This window comes from Podarcis vaucheri, assembly GCF_965113315.1.
Source record: "Podarcis vaucheri genome assembly, chromosome: 2".
Taxonomy (NCBI): domain Eukaryota; kingdom Metazoa; phylum Chordata; class Lepidosauria; order Squamata; family Lacertidae; genus Podarcis; species Podarcis vaucheri.
This window is the reverse complement of record NC_138760.1, coordinates 19,067,012-19,085,362: the sequence shown is the minus strand read 5'-3', so window position 1 is coordinate 19,085,362 and position 18,351 is coordinate 19,067,012. Positions and strand designations below refer to the sequence as shown.

The window sequence follows — 18,351 nt, the reverse complement described above, 5'->3', positions numbered from 1 at the left end:
TTGAATAAACCCACCACCTATAGTCATCCAATGCCTAAGCCAATACCTTTTCACTGCTGTAATCAATAAAGTTGTGGCCTTTTCTTGCCCATTAACCTTATATCACGTGTCCTTGTGTATTTATTTCACATAGCGGGGTCGGGCCCTCGATCCACAATTCTCAAGTACAACTCCCAGAATTGGTTAGGGGAAGCCATGACTGTTTAACGTGGCATCGTAGCACCTTAAAAGCATGGTGCAGATGTGACTTTAGGTTGCGAATCTGTCACCCAGTTGTGTACACTTCACTCCATCACAGGCACTTGGCTTTTAAAAACAGCTGGTCATTGCAGGGAGGACTGCACCCGTGGGAAATTCTCCAGCCCCTAACCTTGAAACAAGGCCAAATATCATCCTTGAAGTCACACACCCTGGATTTATTTTTTTAATTTAAAAAAGGAACCAAGTCATGAGTACTATTTTGGCCCTCAAAAAGCGGAACCAACAAATGCGTTGGAGGTTTCCAGCCACAGAACCGTACTTGGCGTTTATAGAGGACTTTTCTTCTTATCATCTTCTCAGCAATCCTTACAAAGATCCTACAACGAGTATTATACTCGTGACATATTACAGATTGGGATGGGGGCAGAAGTAGCCAGCCCAGCAGCAGGGGGGCAGGTCAGGGGCTGCATTGCTGACTTGGTTTGCCAACACCGCACACCACTTCCGTTAATAATAAAAGAATAATAATAATTTATTATTTATACCCCAGCCACTCTGGGTGGCTTCCAACAGAATATTAAAATACAGTGGTGCCTCGCAAGACGAAAAGAATCCGTTCTGTGATTCTCTTCATCTAGCGTTTTTTTCGTCTTGCGAAGCAAGCCCATTGACGGATTAGTGGATTAGCGCTATTAGCGGCTTTTAGCGGCATATCTGCTGATCGGATCAGCTGATAAGCGGTTTAGCGGCTTAGAAAAAGGGGGGGAGGGAAAAAAAACAGCAGGAACTCGCAAGACATTGTCGTCTTGCGAAGCAAGCCCATAGGAGATTTGTTTTGCGAAGCACCTCCAAAATGGAAAACCCTTTCGTCTAGCGGGTTTTCCGTCTTGCGAGGCATTCGTCTTGCGGGGCACCACTGTACAATAATCTATTAAACATTGAAAGCTTCCCTAAACAGGGCTGCCGTCAGATGTCTTCTAAAAGTCTGGTAGTTGTTTTTCTATTTGACATCTGGTAGGAGGACGTTCCACAGGGCGGGTGCCACTACCGAGAAGGCCCTCTGCCTGGTTCCCTGTAACTTGGCTTCTCTCAGCAAGGGAACCACCAGAAGGAAATATACTCGGAGTTGAGTGTGAATTTCATGCTCCTTATTCAGCTCATAGTAGCAATGAATGAAACTTTCCCTAAAACGTCTAGCTATATACAGCATACACATTATTTACACAATGGGCCCCGTGTGATTGGCTAATTCCAGGCTGCTCCTATAGGCCAATCAGGTTGCGGATTCACTTCCTCCAGAAGCCTGATTGGCTGCTCCTGCAGGCCAATCAGGTTGCGGATTCACCTTCTCCAGAAGTCTGATTGGCCTCTCCTGCATGCCAATCAGGTCGCTGATTCACTTCCATCTGGAGCTGGATTGGGTGGCTCCTATGGACCAATCAGACTGCTGAATTCTGGCTCCTATTGGTCTAGGATTCAGCTCAGTACATAACATGTAGCGTTCATTCTGATTCGTTTGTGGGGAGGTTATATGATGTTGTGTCGAGCACATGTCATCCCACACTTTTTAGTGCTTTTTCCCATCACTTTCCTTATAGCAAAATCTGGGCGTGGGTTTGGATATGTGCGGGTGTGGGGATTGTTTGTTACACAAGAGTGCCAAGTCAACTTTCATTGTGCCGTCCGAATTATCCACTATGTGGCTGAATCCCAGCAGTGACAAAGGTACAAAGAGGAGGTCCTGTGAGTGTGGAAATGGGGATCCGTTCCCGTAAGCAAGCTGGCAAGCAGGAAATGTGGCTTACGAGGAAACCTGCCAAATTCTGCCTGCGGTGGAGCAACTGTGCAATTGCTTCACCATGCGGCCGGCTCACAAGCCTCAAACCGCAATGACCGCTGCATTTTTTCTGGTGTGTGGCTTCAGTGCACCCACATCAGCACATGCCAAATGTTAGCACCCGTTCCATTCAGCAGCAAAATCCTGCACTGGCAGCAAGTTCCGACTTGTATAATCAGTTCCACTTCCTGCTCAGCTTCAGGTCATTTAAGGGGTTTTTAAATGTCAAAAACGATGACCGTACGATGAGCCCTGCTGATTTGGAACAAGGGTCATTCTAGTGTAGTATCCTGCGTCCCATGCAATGGCCAACCAAATATCTCTGGAAAGCTCACTGGCAGGGCATGAGGGCAATAATGGCCCTCTCCTGCTTTTGTTCCCAACAACTGGCCTTCAGAGGCACACTGAATTGGGGGGGGGGTTCATTTACCTGTCAGGCATGCGGGTGGCGCTGTGGTCTAAACCACAGAGCCTAGGGCTTGCCGAACGGAAGGTCGGCGGTTCGAATACCCGCGACGGAGTGAACTCCTATTTCTCGGTCCTAGCTCCTGCCCACCTAGTAGTTCAAAAGCACGTCAAGTGCAAGTAGATAAATAGGTACCGCTCCAGCGGGAAGGTAAACAGTGTTTCCGTGCGCTGCTCTGGTTCTCCAGAAGCGTCTTAGTCATGCTGGCCACATGACCCGGAAGCTGTCTGCAGACAAATGCCAGCGCCCTCGGCCTATAGAGCAAGATGAGCGTGCAACCCCAGAGTCATCCGCGACTGGACCTAACGGTCAGGAGTACCTTTACCTTTATTTACCTGTCATGACCAAGAAGAACCATTGGTAGAGCTATACTCCATGCATTTGTCTGTTGTTGTTGTTTAGTCATTTAGTCGTGTCCGACTCTTCGTGACCCCATGGACCAGAGCACGACAGGCACTTCTGTCTTCCACTGCCTCCCGCAGTTTAGTCAAACTCATGCTGGTAGCTTCGAGAACACTATCCAACCATATCGTCCTCTATCGTCCCCTTCTCCTTGTGCCCTCCATCTTTCCCAACATCAGGGTCTTTTCCAGGGAGTCTTCTCTTCTCATGAGGTGGCCAAAGTATTGGAGCCTCCGCTTCAGGATCTGTCCTTCCAGTGAGCACTCAAGGCTGATTTCCTTAAGAATGGAGAGGTTTGATCTTCTTGCAGTCCATGGGACTCTCATGAGTCTCCTCCAGCACCATAATTCAAAAGCATCAATTCTTCGGCTATCAGCCTTCTTTATAGTCCAGCTCTCACTTCCATACATCACTACTGGGAAAACCATAGCTTTAACAATACGGATGTCTCTGCTTTTTAAGATGCTGTCTAGGTTTGTCATTGCTTTTCTCCTAAGAAGCAGGCGTCTTTTAATTTTGTGGCTGCTGTCACCATCTGCAGTGATCTAGTGACCAAAAATACAGGTATTCGGTTCCCATTAGCATGCAATAGATGACTGGGATTATCAGATAGATAGATAGATAGATAGATAGATAGATAGATAGACCATTGAAGTGATGCTATGGCAATCCATTCAAAAGCTGTTAAGTGCACACACACACACACTATTATTATTATATTTGCTGTCATAGCTACGACATCCTTTATCCCCTCCTGCAAGAACCGCCCATGCCAGGTCACGGAAATCCCACTTCCTGACTGCTGGAGATTCCAGTGCGTTAGCCCTGAAGAGGCCCTGGGCTTTGTTCTGGCAGCTTGTGGCAAAAAGCATGCTTCTTAGTAGAACATGGGACGATTAAGCAGATGTAATGAAAAAATAAATACATTACAGTAAGTTCTTTTAATTGGCAAATCCGAAGGTGCAGTAAACATTCGCCCTTGTGGCTATATAAATAGAAATATTTATTTAATGTCATAAAAAGGGAAGGGGAGAGAAAGAGAGAGATGCTGCATTCCTGTTATCCACTTGTACCAGATTGCTATTGCTCACCCTTCTGCCTCAGGGTGAATTTGCAGAAGTCAATACCTGAGGTTGACAGGTTCTGAGCATCACTTGATTTTACGCTAGGCGGCTTCCTGGCTGCACACAGACTGGTCCGGGAAAATTAACTTGAGACTGGATGAAGAGCTGCCACCAATCATTTGTGGACAGTAGGCTACAGGATGAGATATCTTTATTTTAACAATTATTCTTATTGATTTTTCAAGTTTCGATACATAATATGTAAATGAGAAGAAAACACATTCAATAACATGAACTACATAGTAAGATACTGTAAGAATACGATGTGATTTCACCTGGTTTGGGACCAGAACTCATTCCTGTTTAGGGAAGCTTTTAATGTTTGATGCGTTACTGTATTTTAATATTTTGTTGGAAACCGCCCAGAGTGGCTGGGGAAGCGCAGCCAGATGGGCAGGGTATAAATAAATTATCATCATCATCATCATCATTGGCTGCATCCACATAAAACGCTGGCCATAAATCATGGTCGGGGAACTTATTCTACACACAACCTACACACTGGGACGTGCAGGTCAGGCAGTCCACACTTTACTCCTCCCTTTCTAGCGTGGGGAAACAAACTTAAGAGTGGCTGGCTGACTGCTACAAACCAGCACTCATTGGTTTTTATCTCCAGATGTAACACAAACGGAAGCCAAGGTTTGTTCTTGTTTTCCAGCTCACATGGCATGGTTGGAGGAATCAGATAGCAAGTGCTGGTTTGCACGTAATAGCAAGCCATCAGCTCCATTATATGTTTCCCCACTCCAGAAAGGGTGGAGCAAAGTGAGGACTGCTCAAAGCGCATTCACAAGCACAGACTGACTGACTTCCCTAATATTGGTTTATTGCCAGTGTTACAGCCAAACTTGATGGTTGTCAGAATGTGCTGTGGCAATGCGTTTTGTGGGCCCATGTGCAGAGCTGGAGAAGCAATTCAATTCTGTTTGCCTTTCGGTGAGAAACTACCCAATCTGTGCTTCTCGAATCAATATGCAAACCGAAACACAGCTATCTTTCAAAATCTGCATGTCTCCAAATTTTGCAGTGAGGTTCTCTAGCCAACCAACGAATACAAAAATACATATACTGGGGGGAAATGTGTGTAAAATGCATATATTAGTGAAAATAACATACAAAAATGCCCTTTACAGGAAGTTGCTTTCAAAAATGTGTACATTAGTAAAAACTGTGTACAAATACCTGGTTATTAAGAGAAATTCACATTGAAATACTAACAATTTTTCACGAGCAATTTTTATCTTTTAAAAAAATCACAAATTGCTGCAGGAATGTGAGAGAATTGAATTTATGATGGGGAAAATGCAAAACTTAAAGAATCCAAATGGACAGATTCTTCATCCCTACCCATATGTTATTTGCCACAAAATTTGTGACGGTGAGTTTCCTCTGTAGCTTCCTTTGGCTTGACAGAGGGCAAAACAGTATGCACACAACTTTTCACCTATCTCCTTCTCTGTACAAGGGCTGTAAAAAAGATGCAGGTGGCCCTGTGGTCTAAACCACGGAGCCTGTTAAGCTTGCTGATCGGAAGGTCAATGGTTCGAATCCCAGCGACGGGGTGAGCTCCCGTTGCTCTGTCCCAGCTCCTGGGGTAAAAAACCTCCACAATTTCAACCCTAAAAAAAAGCTCAACAACTTCAGTCCTAAAAAAAGGGTTTGGTTGGCTCTTTGGTCGGCCCTCACGGCCCTTCACTTCATCAAATATGGCCCTCTTTGAAAAAAGTTTGGCCACCACTGAAGTAGATAAATAGGTACCGCTGCGCCGGGAAGGTAAACGGCATTCCTGTGCGCTCTGGGTTCCATTATGGGGTCATGTTGTGCCAGAAGCGGTTTAGTCATGCTGGCCACATGAGCTGGAAAGCTGTTTGTGGACAAACACCGGCTCCCTCAGCCTGAAAGCAAGATGAAGACCACAACCCTATAGTCGCCTTTGACTGGACGTAACTGTCCAGGGGTCCTTTACCTTTTTAAATGGGCTGTGATGGAGCCGATTTATAGAAATGCTCGATTTGACGATTCCCTGGTCTCATTCAAGAAGGATCTGGAGAGCAGTAGACACGAGAAGGCGCCTCTTTGGCGCATCCTCCAGAGACTTTGATGCAGACAGTGTCTATGAGAACTAGAGATCAGGCCAGTTGTGAAATGACGAGGTCACAAGGTTCCCTATCCCGGACAGAAAAATCTGGGATTCAGCAGCTGGAGCAAAGGCAATGCTGAAGTGTTGTAGCTGCCGGGCTGTCCAAGAGGATGAAAATGAGCAGAAATAGAGAACAGAGTGGGAGGAAAGATGATAGACAGAAAATGTCTCTATTGAGCATCCAGTCTGATTTGTCAGCGGGGCAGTTGTACGACAATGAGTATTTATCCTGATTTATGTTTACATACATTCCCATTAATCATTTATTCCTCCCACACTTTCCAGGCCGCAAAAAGGCCAATTCTCTTTTAAAGTGGATTTGTTGTGCTGGGGAAACAGAGCCCTTTAATCCATAATTGCCTGTGCAAAGCTCTGGTATGCACCTGAAACTTGCAAAAAGAGTCACAGTCTGGAGGTACACTTGAGTGATGGATAAATGCATTCAAAGGTGTGGAATGAACTAATTGTTATGGAAGGCGTATAACTATCCTGCTGCAAGCAGATCAAATGGATGCTGATGGTTGTATAACCAGTGCTATTTTTTAAGGAAAAAGAGGTGCCAGAACTCACCAAGATTGCCTCCCTTGTCCTCTTATAACATACCCTCCAACATTTCTCTTATGAAAATATGGATGGCCTAAGGCAGGCATGAGGGACGCGGGTGGCCCTGTGGGTTAAACCACAGAACCTAGGACTTGCTGATCAGAAGGTCGGTGGTTCAAATCCCCGCAACAGGGTGAGCTCCCGTTGCTCGGTCCCTGCTCCTGCCAACCTAGCAGTTTGAAAGCACGTCAAGTGCAAGTAGATAAATAGGTGCCGCTCCGGTGGGAAGGTAAACGGCGTTTCCGTGCGCTACTCTGGCCACATGACCCGGAAGCTGTACGCCGGCTCCCTCGGCCAATAAAGCGAGATGAGCGCCGCAACCCCAGAGTCGGTCACGACTGGACCTAATGGTCAGGGGTCCCCGCTTCCAGGGTCTAATTTGGCCTGCTGGTTGGTTTAATCCGGCCCCTGTGACAGTTTATTTCCTGGGGTAAAATCCTAAAAAAACCTCCACAACTTCAACCCTAAAAGAAGGTCAGCAACTTCAGTCCTAAAAAAAGGTCAATAACTTTGTGGTTAAATCCCCCAAAACTCAACAACTTCAATCCTAAAAATAGGTCAACAACTTTGCTCGGCCCTCATGCATGTTCATTTCATCAAATCTGGCCCTCTTTGAAAAAAGTTTGGATACCCCTGGCTTAAGGAAAAGCGGGACATTCTGGGATCAAATCAGAAACCAGGGCTGCTTTTGTAAATCTAGGACTGCCCCTGGAAAACAGGGACACTTGGAAGGTCTGTTATAATGGCAAGAGGTGCCAGAACTGTGTTCCTGCAAGTTCCGGCTGAAAAAAGCCCTGTGTATAATAACCTCCATGCAAACAAACCAGAACAAATGCTCAGTCTAACCTATGTATATGCTTTGGGCAAGCAAATCAAGTTGCATGCTCAGTAAACAGGTTGTCTGGAGGAGCCCAAAGACTGAAATGGGGGGGGGGGCGTTGTGCCAGAGAAGAGAGGGGAGGACCAGGTCTCGATACAGACTTCTGATCTGCGAGGAGCCAACATTCCCTTTGTACAGAATCTTGATCTTAGTCTTCCTTTCTGATATCACTATTTACAGGCCAATGTTCCCTGAGCTTTAGCCTCAACTTCCCCTCCACCGGCAAAAACAAAGCAAGCTGTTTCTGGGGGAGTTTCTATTCTTCCAAGGCTGGAGCCGTGCAGCATATGCCTTTCTCTGATAGATCTTTGCAGACTGGTTGAACTCCCTTTGCTTGCATATCTCCCTTTCCACCCCCAAACATCAAGGACAGAATCTATACAATCTTGATTCCTGTCCGGGCTGCAACGCCCTGACTACACGCTGGAATTCTTGAATAGCAGGAAGCTGAGTGGTGACTTGTTTATGCTAGGAATTTGTGGGCGACGCAGGACAAGAACGGTCTCAGACTCTCAGGACCCAAATTTTGCCTGTATTGACGAAGGGGAAGCTTGCAGGAATTGGAAGGGGCATGGGTGAGGTCAAGACTCCCATGGGCTTAGCTTGGCAAGAGTTTCTGTTTCACAAGGAAATGAACAAACAAGCAATCCAAAAAAACAAAACAGAAAAGCCCACCCAACCGCCTTCCCACTCCTGTCTCTTCAGTGGAGCAGCTGGAAGATTTCTGGATTCCTGCAAAGAGTATTTTTATGTTAGTGATAAGCCTGCGACAAAACCCCTGAGTCCCTGAAATCAACAGCTGGCCTCAGCTCATGGAGATACAGAAGGGACAGCTTGGAGCACAGCCAGGCAGCGTAGCACGAAAAAGAATCCAATCGCACAACAGTGCAGGATGAACTCAGCATCCTTTGAGGCCAGATCTTTCCAAGAAGCAAAATTAGAAACTCTTCTCTCCTTTAAAAACAACAAAAGTGAAAACCAGTACAGTGGAACCTGGAGTCAAACGGAATCCGTTCCAGAAGTCTGTTCAACTTCCAAAACCAAGGTGCAGCTTCCGATTGGCTGCAGGAAGTTCCTGCAGCCAATCAGAAGCCGTGGAAGCCCGGTCAGACGTTCGGGTTCCAAAGAACGTTCGCAAACCGGAACGCCGGTTCGCAGCATTTGGGAGCCAAAACGTTTGACTTGCAAGGTGTTTGGGATCCAAGGTACGACTGTATATCCACAATTGCAGCTCAGAACACTCCCCATGTGATGGGCAGGTTTTCTAATTTAGCACACCATCATCTCCAGATAGGGTTTTATCATGAAGAGTCAGTGAATAGAAGACAGTGGCTGCTCAAAAGCCTGCCTTCTCTTTGCAGACCTACCTGCAGAATAGCTCCCTGCCCAACACCTTTGTGCTAAACATGAACGACGAGAAGTGCTGTTCTCATTTGGACAAGACATCCTGTTCTCTGAAGGATGCCTTCTTGCTTCTAATAGTGACCTGATTCTTCTGGTTAACTGTGCTGGCATCCTCTAGTCCCCCACAGCACTGCAGCCTGCCTTCAGCCAGCCTGCCCAAGATGGAGCCCGGTCTTCCTTTTTCCTTCTTCCTAGAACACTCACTAAAAACTCTCTTGTCCTGTCACCTCACACCCTGCCAACCTTCCAAACTCCCAGTCTCTGTTCACACCTCAAGGCAAGGGGGAAGGAGAGTTCTTTTGCATTACTAGTGGCTCTCAAAGGCCCTGTATTCTTTTCGTAATGGTCCTAGCTTGGCCAGGTCATTTTGCATAGGCTTGCTCAGGAATTCCTCTGCACCTTGTCTTTCTCCTTTCATACCCCAAATAATCAAAATCCTACCATTTATTAATTTCTAGGATTTAGAGGGTACCACCCCCAAATCTATAAGTATGCAGTCGTACCTTGGAAGTCAAACAGAATCTGTTCCGGAAGTCCATTTGACTTCCAAAACGTTTGGAAACCAAAGCGCAGCTTCTGATTGGCTGCAGGTAGCTCCTGTAGCCAACCGGAATCTGTGGAAGCCCCATCAGACGTTTGGCTACCAAAAATAGTTCGCAAACTGGAACAGTCATTTCCGGGTTTGCGGCGTTCGGGAGCCAAAACGTTCGCCTTGCAAGGCCTTTGGGATCCAAGGTACGACTGTATAACACTATGGTCAGTGTTCCCCATCAGTTCAACAAGACTCAACTTCGCACACCAGGTCCTGAGAGATTAAGACTGTGGTCACCTCCCCTCCGTTTGGTTCCATGCCCCACATATTCTAGGGCAGACATCTGAAGGCAGCCCTGTTTAGGGAAGCTTTTAATGTTTGATGTATCACTGTATTTTAATATTTGGTTGGAAGCCGCCCAGTGTGGCTGGGGAAGCCCAGCCAGATAGGCGGGGTATAAATAATAAATTATTATTATTATTATTATTATTATTATTATTATTATTATTATTACTGAATACATTTAAAAATAGGTAAATGTATAAATCTCCATGTAGCATATCTTTGGTGAGACAAATGCTGTTATCCTATGTGTCTGAAATGTTCTTTCAGGATCCCCTTCCTTAACTCATTCTTCCCTTTTTGTAGAGAAAATGCGGCAAAGAGCTATCGCTGGCCTTTTCGTGGCCATCATGAGCCTCCCAAGAAACATGGAGGCGGCTGGAGGAAAAGGTGAGTGGGAGACAGTTGTGTCAGGCAGAGTGGGGAGAGGCACAGACTTTAGCACTGGGACCACTTGCAAAAACAGCTGTTTGCCAAAGAGGCTGCTGTTTCTTAGAAACACTTAGCTTCATGACCAGGCCCCGCTGAAGCAGTGATCTGTTAGCCTGAGTAGCTACAGCTGCTAAGGATACTCCCCAAATCAGCATATTTTATATTCAAGATCCTGTCCTTATTTTCAACAGAGATATGTTGGAGAGTATGTAGTAGATGGTCTTGCAGTCTCACCTGGGGGAAAACTGATCACACCTAGACTTTCTGAGTCTTAGCAAGGGTGCTCTATCAAGCGCTTGGTCCTACTGTATGTACCACTTTCTTTTCTCTTTTTTTAAGATATTTATTAAGTTTTCACAAATTATAAAATACAAACAAACAAACACAAAAACAAACAAACAAGTATAATTTCAAAACCTTATTTTCTTAAAATTTACTTCACCTCATACCTCCCCTTTCTGCATTCCAGTTTCGAATTTAATTCAGCAAATCCTCACCCTTAATTTTATCTAGTTGTATTCTTTTTTTTCTTTTAATTTAATCTTTATAGCTGTAATCCACTTACTTTCTATAATCATAACATTTTAACACTCATTAATTTTGCAATATTTCTTAAGATAGATTTTAAATTTCTTCCAATCTTCTTCCGCCGTCTCTTTCCTCTGGTCTCGGATTCTGCCAGTCATCTCAGCCAGTCCCATGTAGTCTATCACCTTCGTCTGCCATTCTTCCAGAGTGGGTAGATCTTGTGTCTTCCAATACTTTGCTATGAGTATTCTTGCTGCTGTTGTAGCATACATAAAAAATATTCTATCTTTCTTTGGCACCAATTGGCCGACAATGCCCAAGAGAAAGGCCTCTGGTTTCTTAGGGAAAGTACATTTAAGTACCTTTTTCATTTCGTTATATATCATTTCCCAGAAGTCCTTAATCTTTGGGCACGTCCACCAAAGGTGAAAAAAAGTACCTTCAGTTTCTTTACATTTCCAACATTTATTATCAGATAAGTGGTATATTTTTGCAAGCTTGACTAGGGTCATGTACCACCTATAAATCATTTTCATAATATTTTCCTTTAAGGCATTACATGCCGTGAATTTCATACCGGTGGTCCACAACTGTTCCCAGTCAGCAAACATAATGTTATGACCAATATCTTGTGCCCATTTTATCATAGCTGATTTCACTGTTTCATCTTGTGCATTCCATTTCAACAGCAAGTTGTACATTCTTGACAAGTTCTTAGTATTGGGCTCTAACAATTCTGTTTCTAATTTAGATTTTTCCACCTGGAAGCCAATTTTCCTGTCCTGTTTGTAAACCTCCATTATTTGATAATAATGGAGCCAATCTCGTACTTTGACCTTCAGCTTCTCAAAACTCTGTAATTTCAATTTGTCTCCCTCCTGTTCCAAAATTTCCCAATATTTCGGCCATGTATGTACCACTTTCATTGTTCCTGCCTCCGGGACCTTTTAAACAGAATACTGAGCATATTGTGGCTGTAGTGTTCTTTGGTTGGGCTAGGAGTATGGACAAGGGCGTATGAAGGGAGGTGTGGTGGAGGCGACATGCCCCAGGTGCCATCTGGGGGGGACGGACAAAATCCCCCCTGAACAAATTGCATTGCCACATTGCTGCAGTCAGCCCCCCGCTGGGAGGATTGCACCGCCACACTGCGATCGGACCTCGCCCCTGGAGGATTGCGCTGAAGTGACAGTCCAACAGGGCCCAGGCAGGAAACTGGGCTGGGTCAGGCACAGGGTAACAGGCAGGTTCCAGCAAGCAGCAATGTTGAATGTGGGGCAGGGTCCGGCAGCCTTTTGTCTCTGACGGGGTAACGGCCAGTCCTGATTCCCCGGTGACTAACCTCCCTGTCTCGCCTGAAGGTGAGCACTCCTCCTGCGAGTACTCAGGTCTCTCCTTCTCTCAGACCTCGGTCTCTGCAGCTCGGGAGATGTCGGTGGGTTACTAGACCCAGAGGCCGCCTCAGCCTCTCCTGACCCAATTGGTAGTGGAGCAGCTGTAAGTGAGGCAATGAGGTAATCTGGAGCCAGGGCAGGCTCAGGCCCCTGACTCGGCTCAGCTGATGCTTGTTGCAGGGGGATTTTTACTAATGTGTATGCATTTTATGCACACTTCCCCTGAATTTTTACGTTTTTGTACATGTAATTTGGCTGGGGAACGGCATCCCAAAATTCAGAGACGTGTAGATTTCAAAGGCTAGCTGTGATTCAGTTTGCACATCTTGTTTTGGAAAATACAAATCAGGTAGCTTTGTGGCAAAATCTGAACCACGTTTCTCCATCATCCTTACTGGGCAGGGAAGAATCAAGGCTCAAACATCAGGGGGAAACGCTGTCCTTCTTTTGTCTTTCTGCAGATCTGGTGAACTGTGTGTGTGAACATCCAAACTGTCTCAATAGCACTTGTACAGGGAAGCTGTGTTTTGTGAGCAAGCATCTGACCGAGGGGGTAATGATCCACAAGAAAGGATGCCTTCAATCCATGTCTGAGTTCTGCAGAGGCTCCCACACGACAAATACTGCCATAATATGTTGCTCAACCGACATGTGTAATTTGAATCGCACCATCCAGTTACCAGGTACAGCTATGCTTTCTCTTGCAGGGACCTAGCCTCGAGGATTATTACATAGCTGTCAACCGTCCCTTATTTGGCGGGAAAGTCCCTTATCCCAGCGCCGTGTCCCGCTGCTGTCCCTTATTGATGATGTCCCTTAAATTTCCCAGGTTTCAAAGGAAGCAGCTCCTCTCCCTCCTCCCTGCCAGCCAGGGAGGAGGGAGGCTCCAACTGTGTTGCTTGGCTGCGTTGCTCACCCAATAAGGAGTCTGAGAACGACTCGGGGGTGGAGCTTGCATGCCTTGTGCCAGTCAAATCGGCCGTGTTGCCTGGGGACTCGCCTTTGCTCAGCACTTCCCAGCTGAGAGGTGACGGTGGTTTCCCTTGCTGCATCCCCTTTGCCAGGTTGCTGCACTGTGGGAACCACCGTTTGAGGCTTTGTTTGGCCGCTGGCTGGGCTTTCTGCCTTTGGCTCGGAGGGGCTCAGATGTTGAACATACCTGTGCTCGGAAAATCCCTTATTTTGGCTCCTGATCCCTTATTTTCGAGGCTGCTGGTCCCTTATTTTCAAATCTGTAAGTTGACAGCTATGGATCATTATTAGCTCCCATAGGTAGGAGATCCCACAGGTAGCAGCTGGATTGTCATTTGATTGGAGTGAATGTCTGTCGTCCATTGAAGGTGGGGAGCAGGAAAAAAACTTAAACACATAGCAGAGTTTCCAAAAAAATAGACAAAGAAGTAATTGTACTTCATCCAGCAGAACTTTACTGATACTGAAGGTAAATGAACATAATGGTCCCAAACCCAGTACATTCAGGATTGGCATGGTCCATAAAAATCCAGTTGCAGCAAAAAACATTAAAACTTATAAATTGATAATAAGGCTTAACCTTAACACTAAGCATACAGAACAGAACACCAGAACAAAGAGGTAGAATGTGAATGAGACCCGTGCTTCTCCTGGTCTTACTATTATAGTCAGTACGACCTTGACAGAAACATAACAGAACCAATTCAAACCAGCTATCTACAGCTTCCCAGAGAAATAACCCATCAGAAACCTTCTTCCTGTTTCTCTCACATAGAAATAAACCTTCTAGAACAGTCCTAAACTAATCAGAATAGGAAAGATCTCTACATATCAGATCAATACTTTCTGTACTCGGATGTAAGGAAGGGGAAGGTACATTTTACCACATGTGGTGGGATTACAAGAATATTTTTTTAAAAAAAGGGAAATTATATACAGGGTGAGTCTTTTAAAAGAGGCCCCATGGAACATGTGTACTCTGTATCCACGGGGCCTCTTTTAAAGGACTCACCCTGTACAATGAATTGGGGGGGGGGATGTTTAAAATAACATTTGTTTTTTAAAAAACCAGAAGCTTTTTTTGTTAGCTATTTTAGGACAAGAGTCGCCGAAAGAAAAACGGACATTATATATGTAGGCTACAACAGCAGCAAGAATATTAATGGCACAAAACTAGAAGCCCAGAAAGGATGCGGGTGGCGCTGTGGGTTAAACCACAGAGCCTAGGGCTTGCCAATCAGAAGGTCGGCAGTTCGAATCCCCGCGACGGGGTGAGCTCCTGTTGCTTGGTCCCTGCTCCTGCCAACCTAGCAATTCAAAAGCATGAAGTGCAAGTAGATAAATAGGTACCACTCCGGCAGGAAGGTAAACGGCGTTTCCATGCGCTGCTCTGGTTCGCCAGAAGCGGCATAGTCATGCTGGCCACATGATCCGGAAACTATACGCCATCTCCCTCAGCCAATAAAGGAGATGAGCGCCGCAACCCCAGATTCAGTCACGACTGGACCTAATGGTCAGGGGTCCCTTTACCTTTACCTTTACCTTTAGAAGACCAGAGAAGTACCATCAAAAGAACAAGGGCAAGAAAAGTTTATGAACTACGCAGAGTTAGCAAAGTTAACGGACAAACTGTGTGAAAAGGACAATAGTGATTTTGAAAAAGAATGGGAACCCTTTACAATATATTTGCAGAAACAACAACAAAAATGGACTCATTGGCAGGATTTAAAAAAACATTTACCATTTTATTTATAGAGGACAAGAAGTATAACAATAAGATAACACAGTATTATATACAAACAGCAGAATGTATCATCTGATGTAAAGACCAGAAATGGAAGCTGAGGGAAGTCAACAGGGAGGGGGGAAATTGGAAAATGAATATTTTGTAATGATGTTGGATATTTGTTATGAGAAAAGAAAATCAATTTTAAAAATTATTTTGAAATAATACTTTCTGTACTAAGGGATGAAAAGTGACAATGCCAAGGGGACTCCTCACCATTAGAAAAGTGACAATAACTGAGTTCATTTCCTTTATTTCCAACCAGGTGAAGAAAATCAGCCTGAAGAAGAGAGTCCTTCTCTTGAGAACCTTCTCCTGATAACCCTGGTCCCCCTCTTCACTTTTCTGGTTCTCGCTGCATTGGTGGGGCTGTTTGTATGCAAGGTGTTCCAGAGCCGTCAGAGACGGATACGGCTGAGGTCTGATGATCTGGAGGACATGGATTTCATACTGAAGGCATCCACGCTTGGTGACAGTACCTTAAAAGTAAGTACAGTCATACCTCGGGTTACGGACGCTTCACGTTGCGTTTTTTTAGGTTACGGACACGTCAAAACCCAGAAGTACCAGAACGGGTTACTTCCGGGTTTCGGCGGTCGCGCATGCGCAGAAGCGCTAAATCGCTCTTTGTGCATGCGCCGAATTGCAACCCGTGCGTGCGCAGATGCATCGCTGCGGGTTGCGAACGTGCCTCCCGCACGGATCACGTTCACAACCCGAGGATCCACTGTACTCAGTACAGTGGTACCTTGGGTTAAGAACTGAATTCGTTCTGGAGGTCCGTTCTTAACCTGAAACTGTTCTAAACCTGAAGCACCACTTTAGCTAATGGGGCCTCCCGCTGCTGCCACACCACCGCCGTGCGATTTCTGTTCTCATCCTGAAGCAAAGTTCTTAATCCGAAGTACAATTTCTGGGTTAGTGGAGTCTGTAACCTGAAGCGTCTGTAAACTGAAGCGTCTGTAACCCAAGGAACCACTGTAATAGCACCTCTGTCCCACCCGGCATTGGACTGCAAGCTCACCTGAAGTCCCTTGAGCTTCTGTGATCGCCCAGAATCTCGCTTTGCTGCTGATGGTGGGCTGGTGAAAGGTTTTGGTTTGAGCTTCCTGGCTGCGCTTCAAACCAGGATCGGTGCCAGCAGCTCGCAGAATCCTTAGGGAAGAATCCTTTGAGCCTAAACTTTCCAGCAGGTCCTCTCACTGATGGATCCTCCTTTAAAAATAAATGCCTGGTGCTCTGATCTCTGCTGGGTATAGCTGGGAACAGCCGCCATTTGAGATTCCCACAATGACCCTGGAATTGATTCACCCCAGGGCATTGTGGGAAAGTTAAATGGCAGGTAGACCACCTGCTCAGAGTACAGGCAGTCCATTGCTGCATGGGCCTGTGACTTTTCCCCTCATCCTGCTTTTCCTGTGGGAATTTAGTTCCCGTTTAGCAGAGTTTTGCAGAAGACAGCCCTGGGTCCCACTCAGGAAGGCAATTAAAGGCATAACAAATAGAGAAACCTTCCAAGAAATGTGGACCCCTTTCTTTAACCAAAATCAAGACCTTCTTATACCAACCGCTCAATGTTCTCAGTGGATGGGTTACATAAAGTAATATGTTTGTTGAATGTGAAGTCTATATCTAGATACAATCAAACACCATTAGATTTACTGCTGGACGTTTAATAGTTATTGCATTTGTTTAAAAATCAATTTAAAAAATCAATTAAATTAAAAATTGTTTTTAAAAAGGCAGCCCTCGGTTGTTTGACACTTTAATTCTCTCTTCCCCACCTATAAAAACTATGCAAGACACTCTCTTTTTAAATTTAAATAACATATGACTTGATGTACTTGCACTGGCAGATTAAATACAGTGGTACCTCGGGTTAAGTACTTAATTCGTTCCAGAGGTCCGTACTTAACCTGAAACTGTTCTTAACCTGAAGCACCACTTTAGCTAATGGGGCCTCCTGCTGCCACCGTGCCGCCGGAGCACGATTTCTGTTCTCATCCTGAAGCAAAGTTCTTAACCTGAAGCACTATTTCTGGGTTAGCAGAGTGTGTAACCTGAAGCGTATGTAACCTGAGGTACCACTGTATACAATTCAGGTAGGTGATTCTTAAGTTGCTAAAAGATCTTACGTAGATTTGCATCTAAGACTAACTAACATTCACACACCGAATGGTACTCTGGTACTCTGAGGCAGGCAGCAACAAACCTGTTGCTCTAACTGTTAGGACTGTTCAACTAACTATACCATCTGCCACAACTGCCCCAGAGTGTATGACGTCACAGAGTTCTACAGCGCCGGTTTTTGAAATCGGCGTTCTAGAGTAGAGCTTGTTTGGGACGAGAAAGGCAGATATTGAAAGCATTGAAATGATTCTCATGATTCTGATTATTTGATTCTTTATGCAATTTCAGCTGTAGATCTCTGGGTATTTTCTGTGACAAAAGTGCATTGAATACGGCTTGGTAGATCCTTGTTAGCTGTTGCCATTTCCCTGAAGTGTGTCTCGCTTGCCGTCCCTCTGTGTGTCACCGCTTTTTTCAAATTGCATTTAGAACCTGCTGAACGATGACTGCACCACCGGGAGCGGTTCTGGGCTCCCCTTCCTCGTCCAAAGAACCGTGGCTCGGCAGATCAGCCTGGTTGAATGCGTTGGTAAGCAGCAAGAAACCCGGTGTGCAAATTGTCACCAACCAGTGGCGTAGCGTGGGTTGTCAGCACCCGGGGCAAGGCAAGTAATTTGCGCCCCCTAACCCGGGGCAAGGCAAGTAATTTGCAACCCCTAACCTGCCGCCGCTGCCAGCTTCTTCTTGCTGCTGCCTGGGCTGGGCTGGTGTGGTTCTCTCCCGCGCTCAGCGCTGCGCTGGGCGGCCGCTGCACTGTCCCTCCCCCAGATAGTCCCTCGCTCTCTCTCTGCACCGCACGCCTGGCACCCACCCCCTCTACAGTGGGCGGCAACCCAGCGGCTTGGATCGGATTCGCACAGCCAGCACTGCAGTGAGAGAGAGTGAGTGAGCCAGGTAGGGGCAGAGAGCTGCGGGTGCGAGTGCGCCCCCCCAGATGTTGCACCCGGTGCAGCCGGCCCCCCCTGCACCCCCCACGCTATGCCACTGTCACCAACCGAGAACTTCCTAACGCGTGTGAAAACAGGATCATATTTTCCAGCTCTCTCCTAAACTCTGGACTCTCAAGCCATTCCTTTGCTCAGCATTGTGTGGAGTTGCCATCACAAATAGCAAGCCCAAGAAAGGTGGTGTTGTTCACACAGATTGTGCAGCCAGTCCTGTTTAGGGAAGTTTTT

General features: G+C 45.9%; 1 protein-coding gene and 1 long non-coding RNA gene across 2 annotated transcripts in view; one reads left to right on the top strand and one right to left on the bottom strand.

Annotated features, from left to right (window-relative positions):
• The window catches only part of ACVRL1 (activin A receptor like type 1), a 53,301-nt gene that overhangs the window by 5,487 nt on the left and 29,463 nt on the right, over positions 1–18,351 (top strand). The window contains exons 2-5 of the mRNA XM_082212600.1: positions 10,241–10,324; positions 12,750–12,971; positions 15,312–15,532; positions 17,606–17,705. Of these exons, the coding sequence (XP_082068726.1) occupies positions 10,246–10,324; positions 12,750–12,971; positions 15,312–15,532; positions 17,606–17,705 (622 nt within the window). The 5' untranslated portion in view covers positions 10,241–10,245. The remainder of the gene's footprint in view (positions 1–10,240; positions 10,325–12,749; positions 12,972–15,311; positions 15,533–17,605; positions 17,706–18,351) is intronic.
• LOC309526674 overlaps positions 15,421–18,351 on the bottom strand; it is a 58,956-nt gene continuing 56,025 nt past the window's right edge. Inside the window, exons 2-3 of the long non-coding RNA XR_014216823.1 lie at positions 16,071–16,261; positions 15,421–15,525 (exon numbers count right to left, since the gene is read on the bottom strand). This is a non-coding gene — a long non-coding RNA (uncharacterized lncRNA). The remainder of the gene's footprint in view (positions 15,526–16,070; positions 16,262–18,351) is intronic.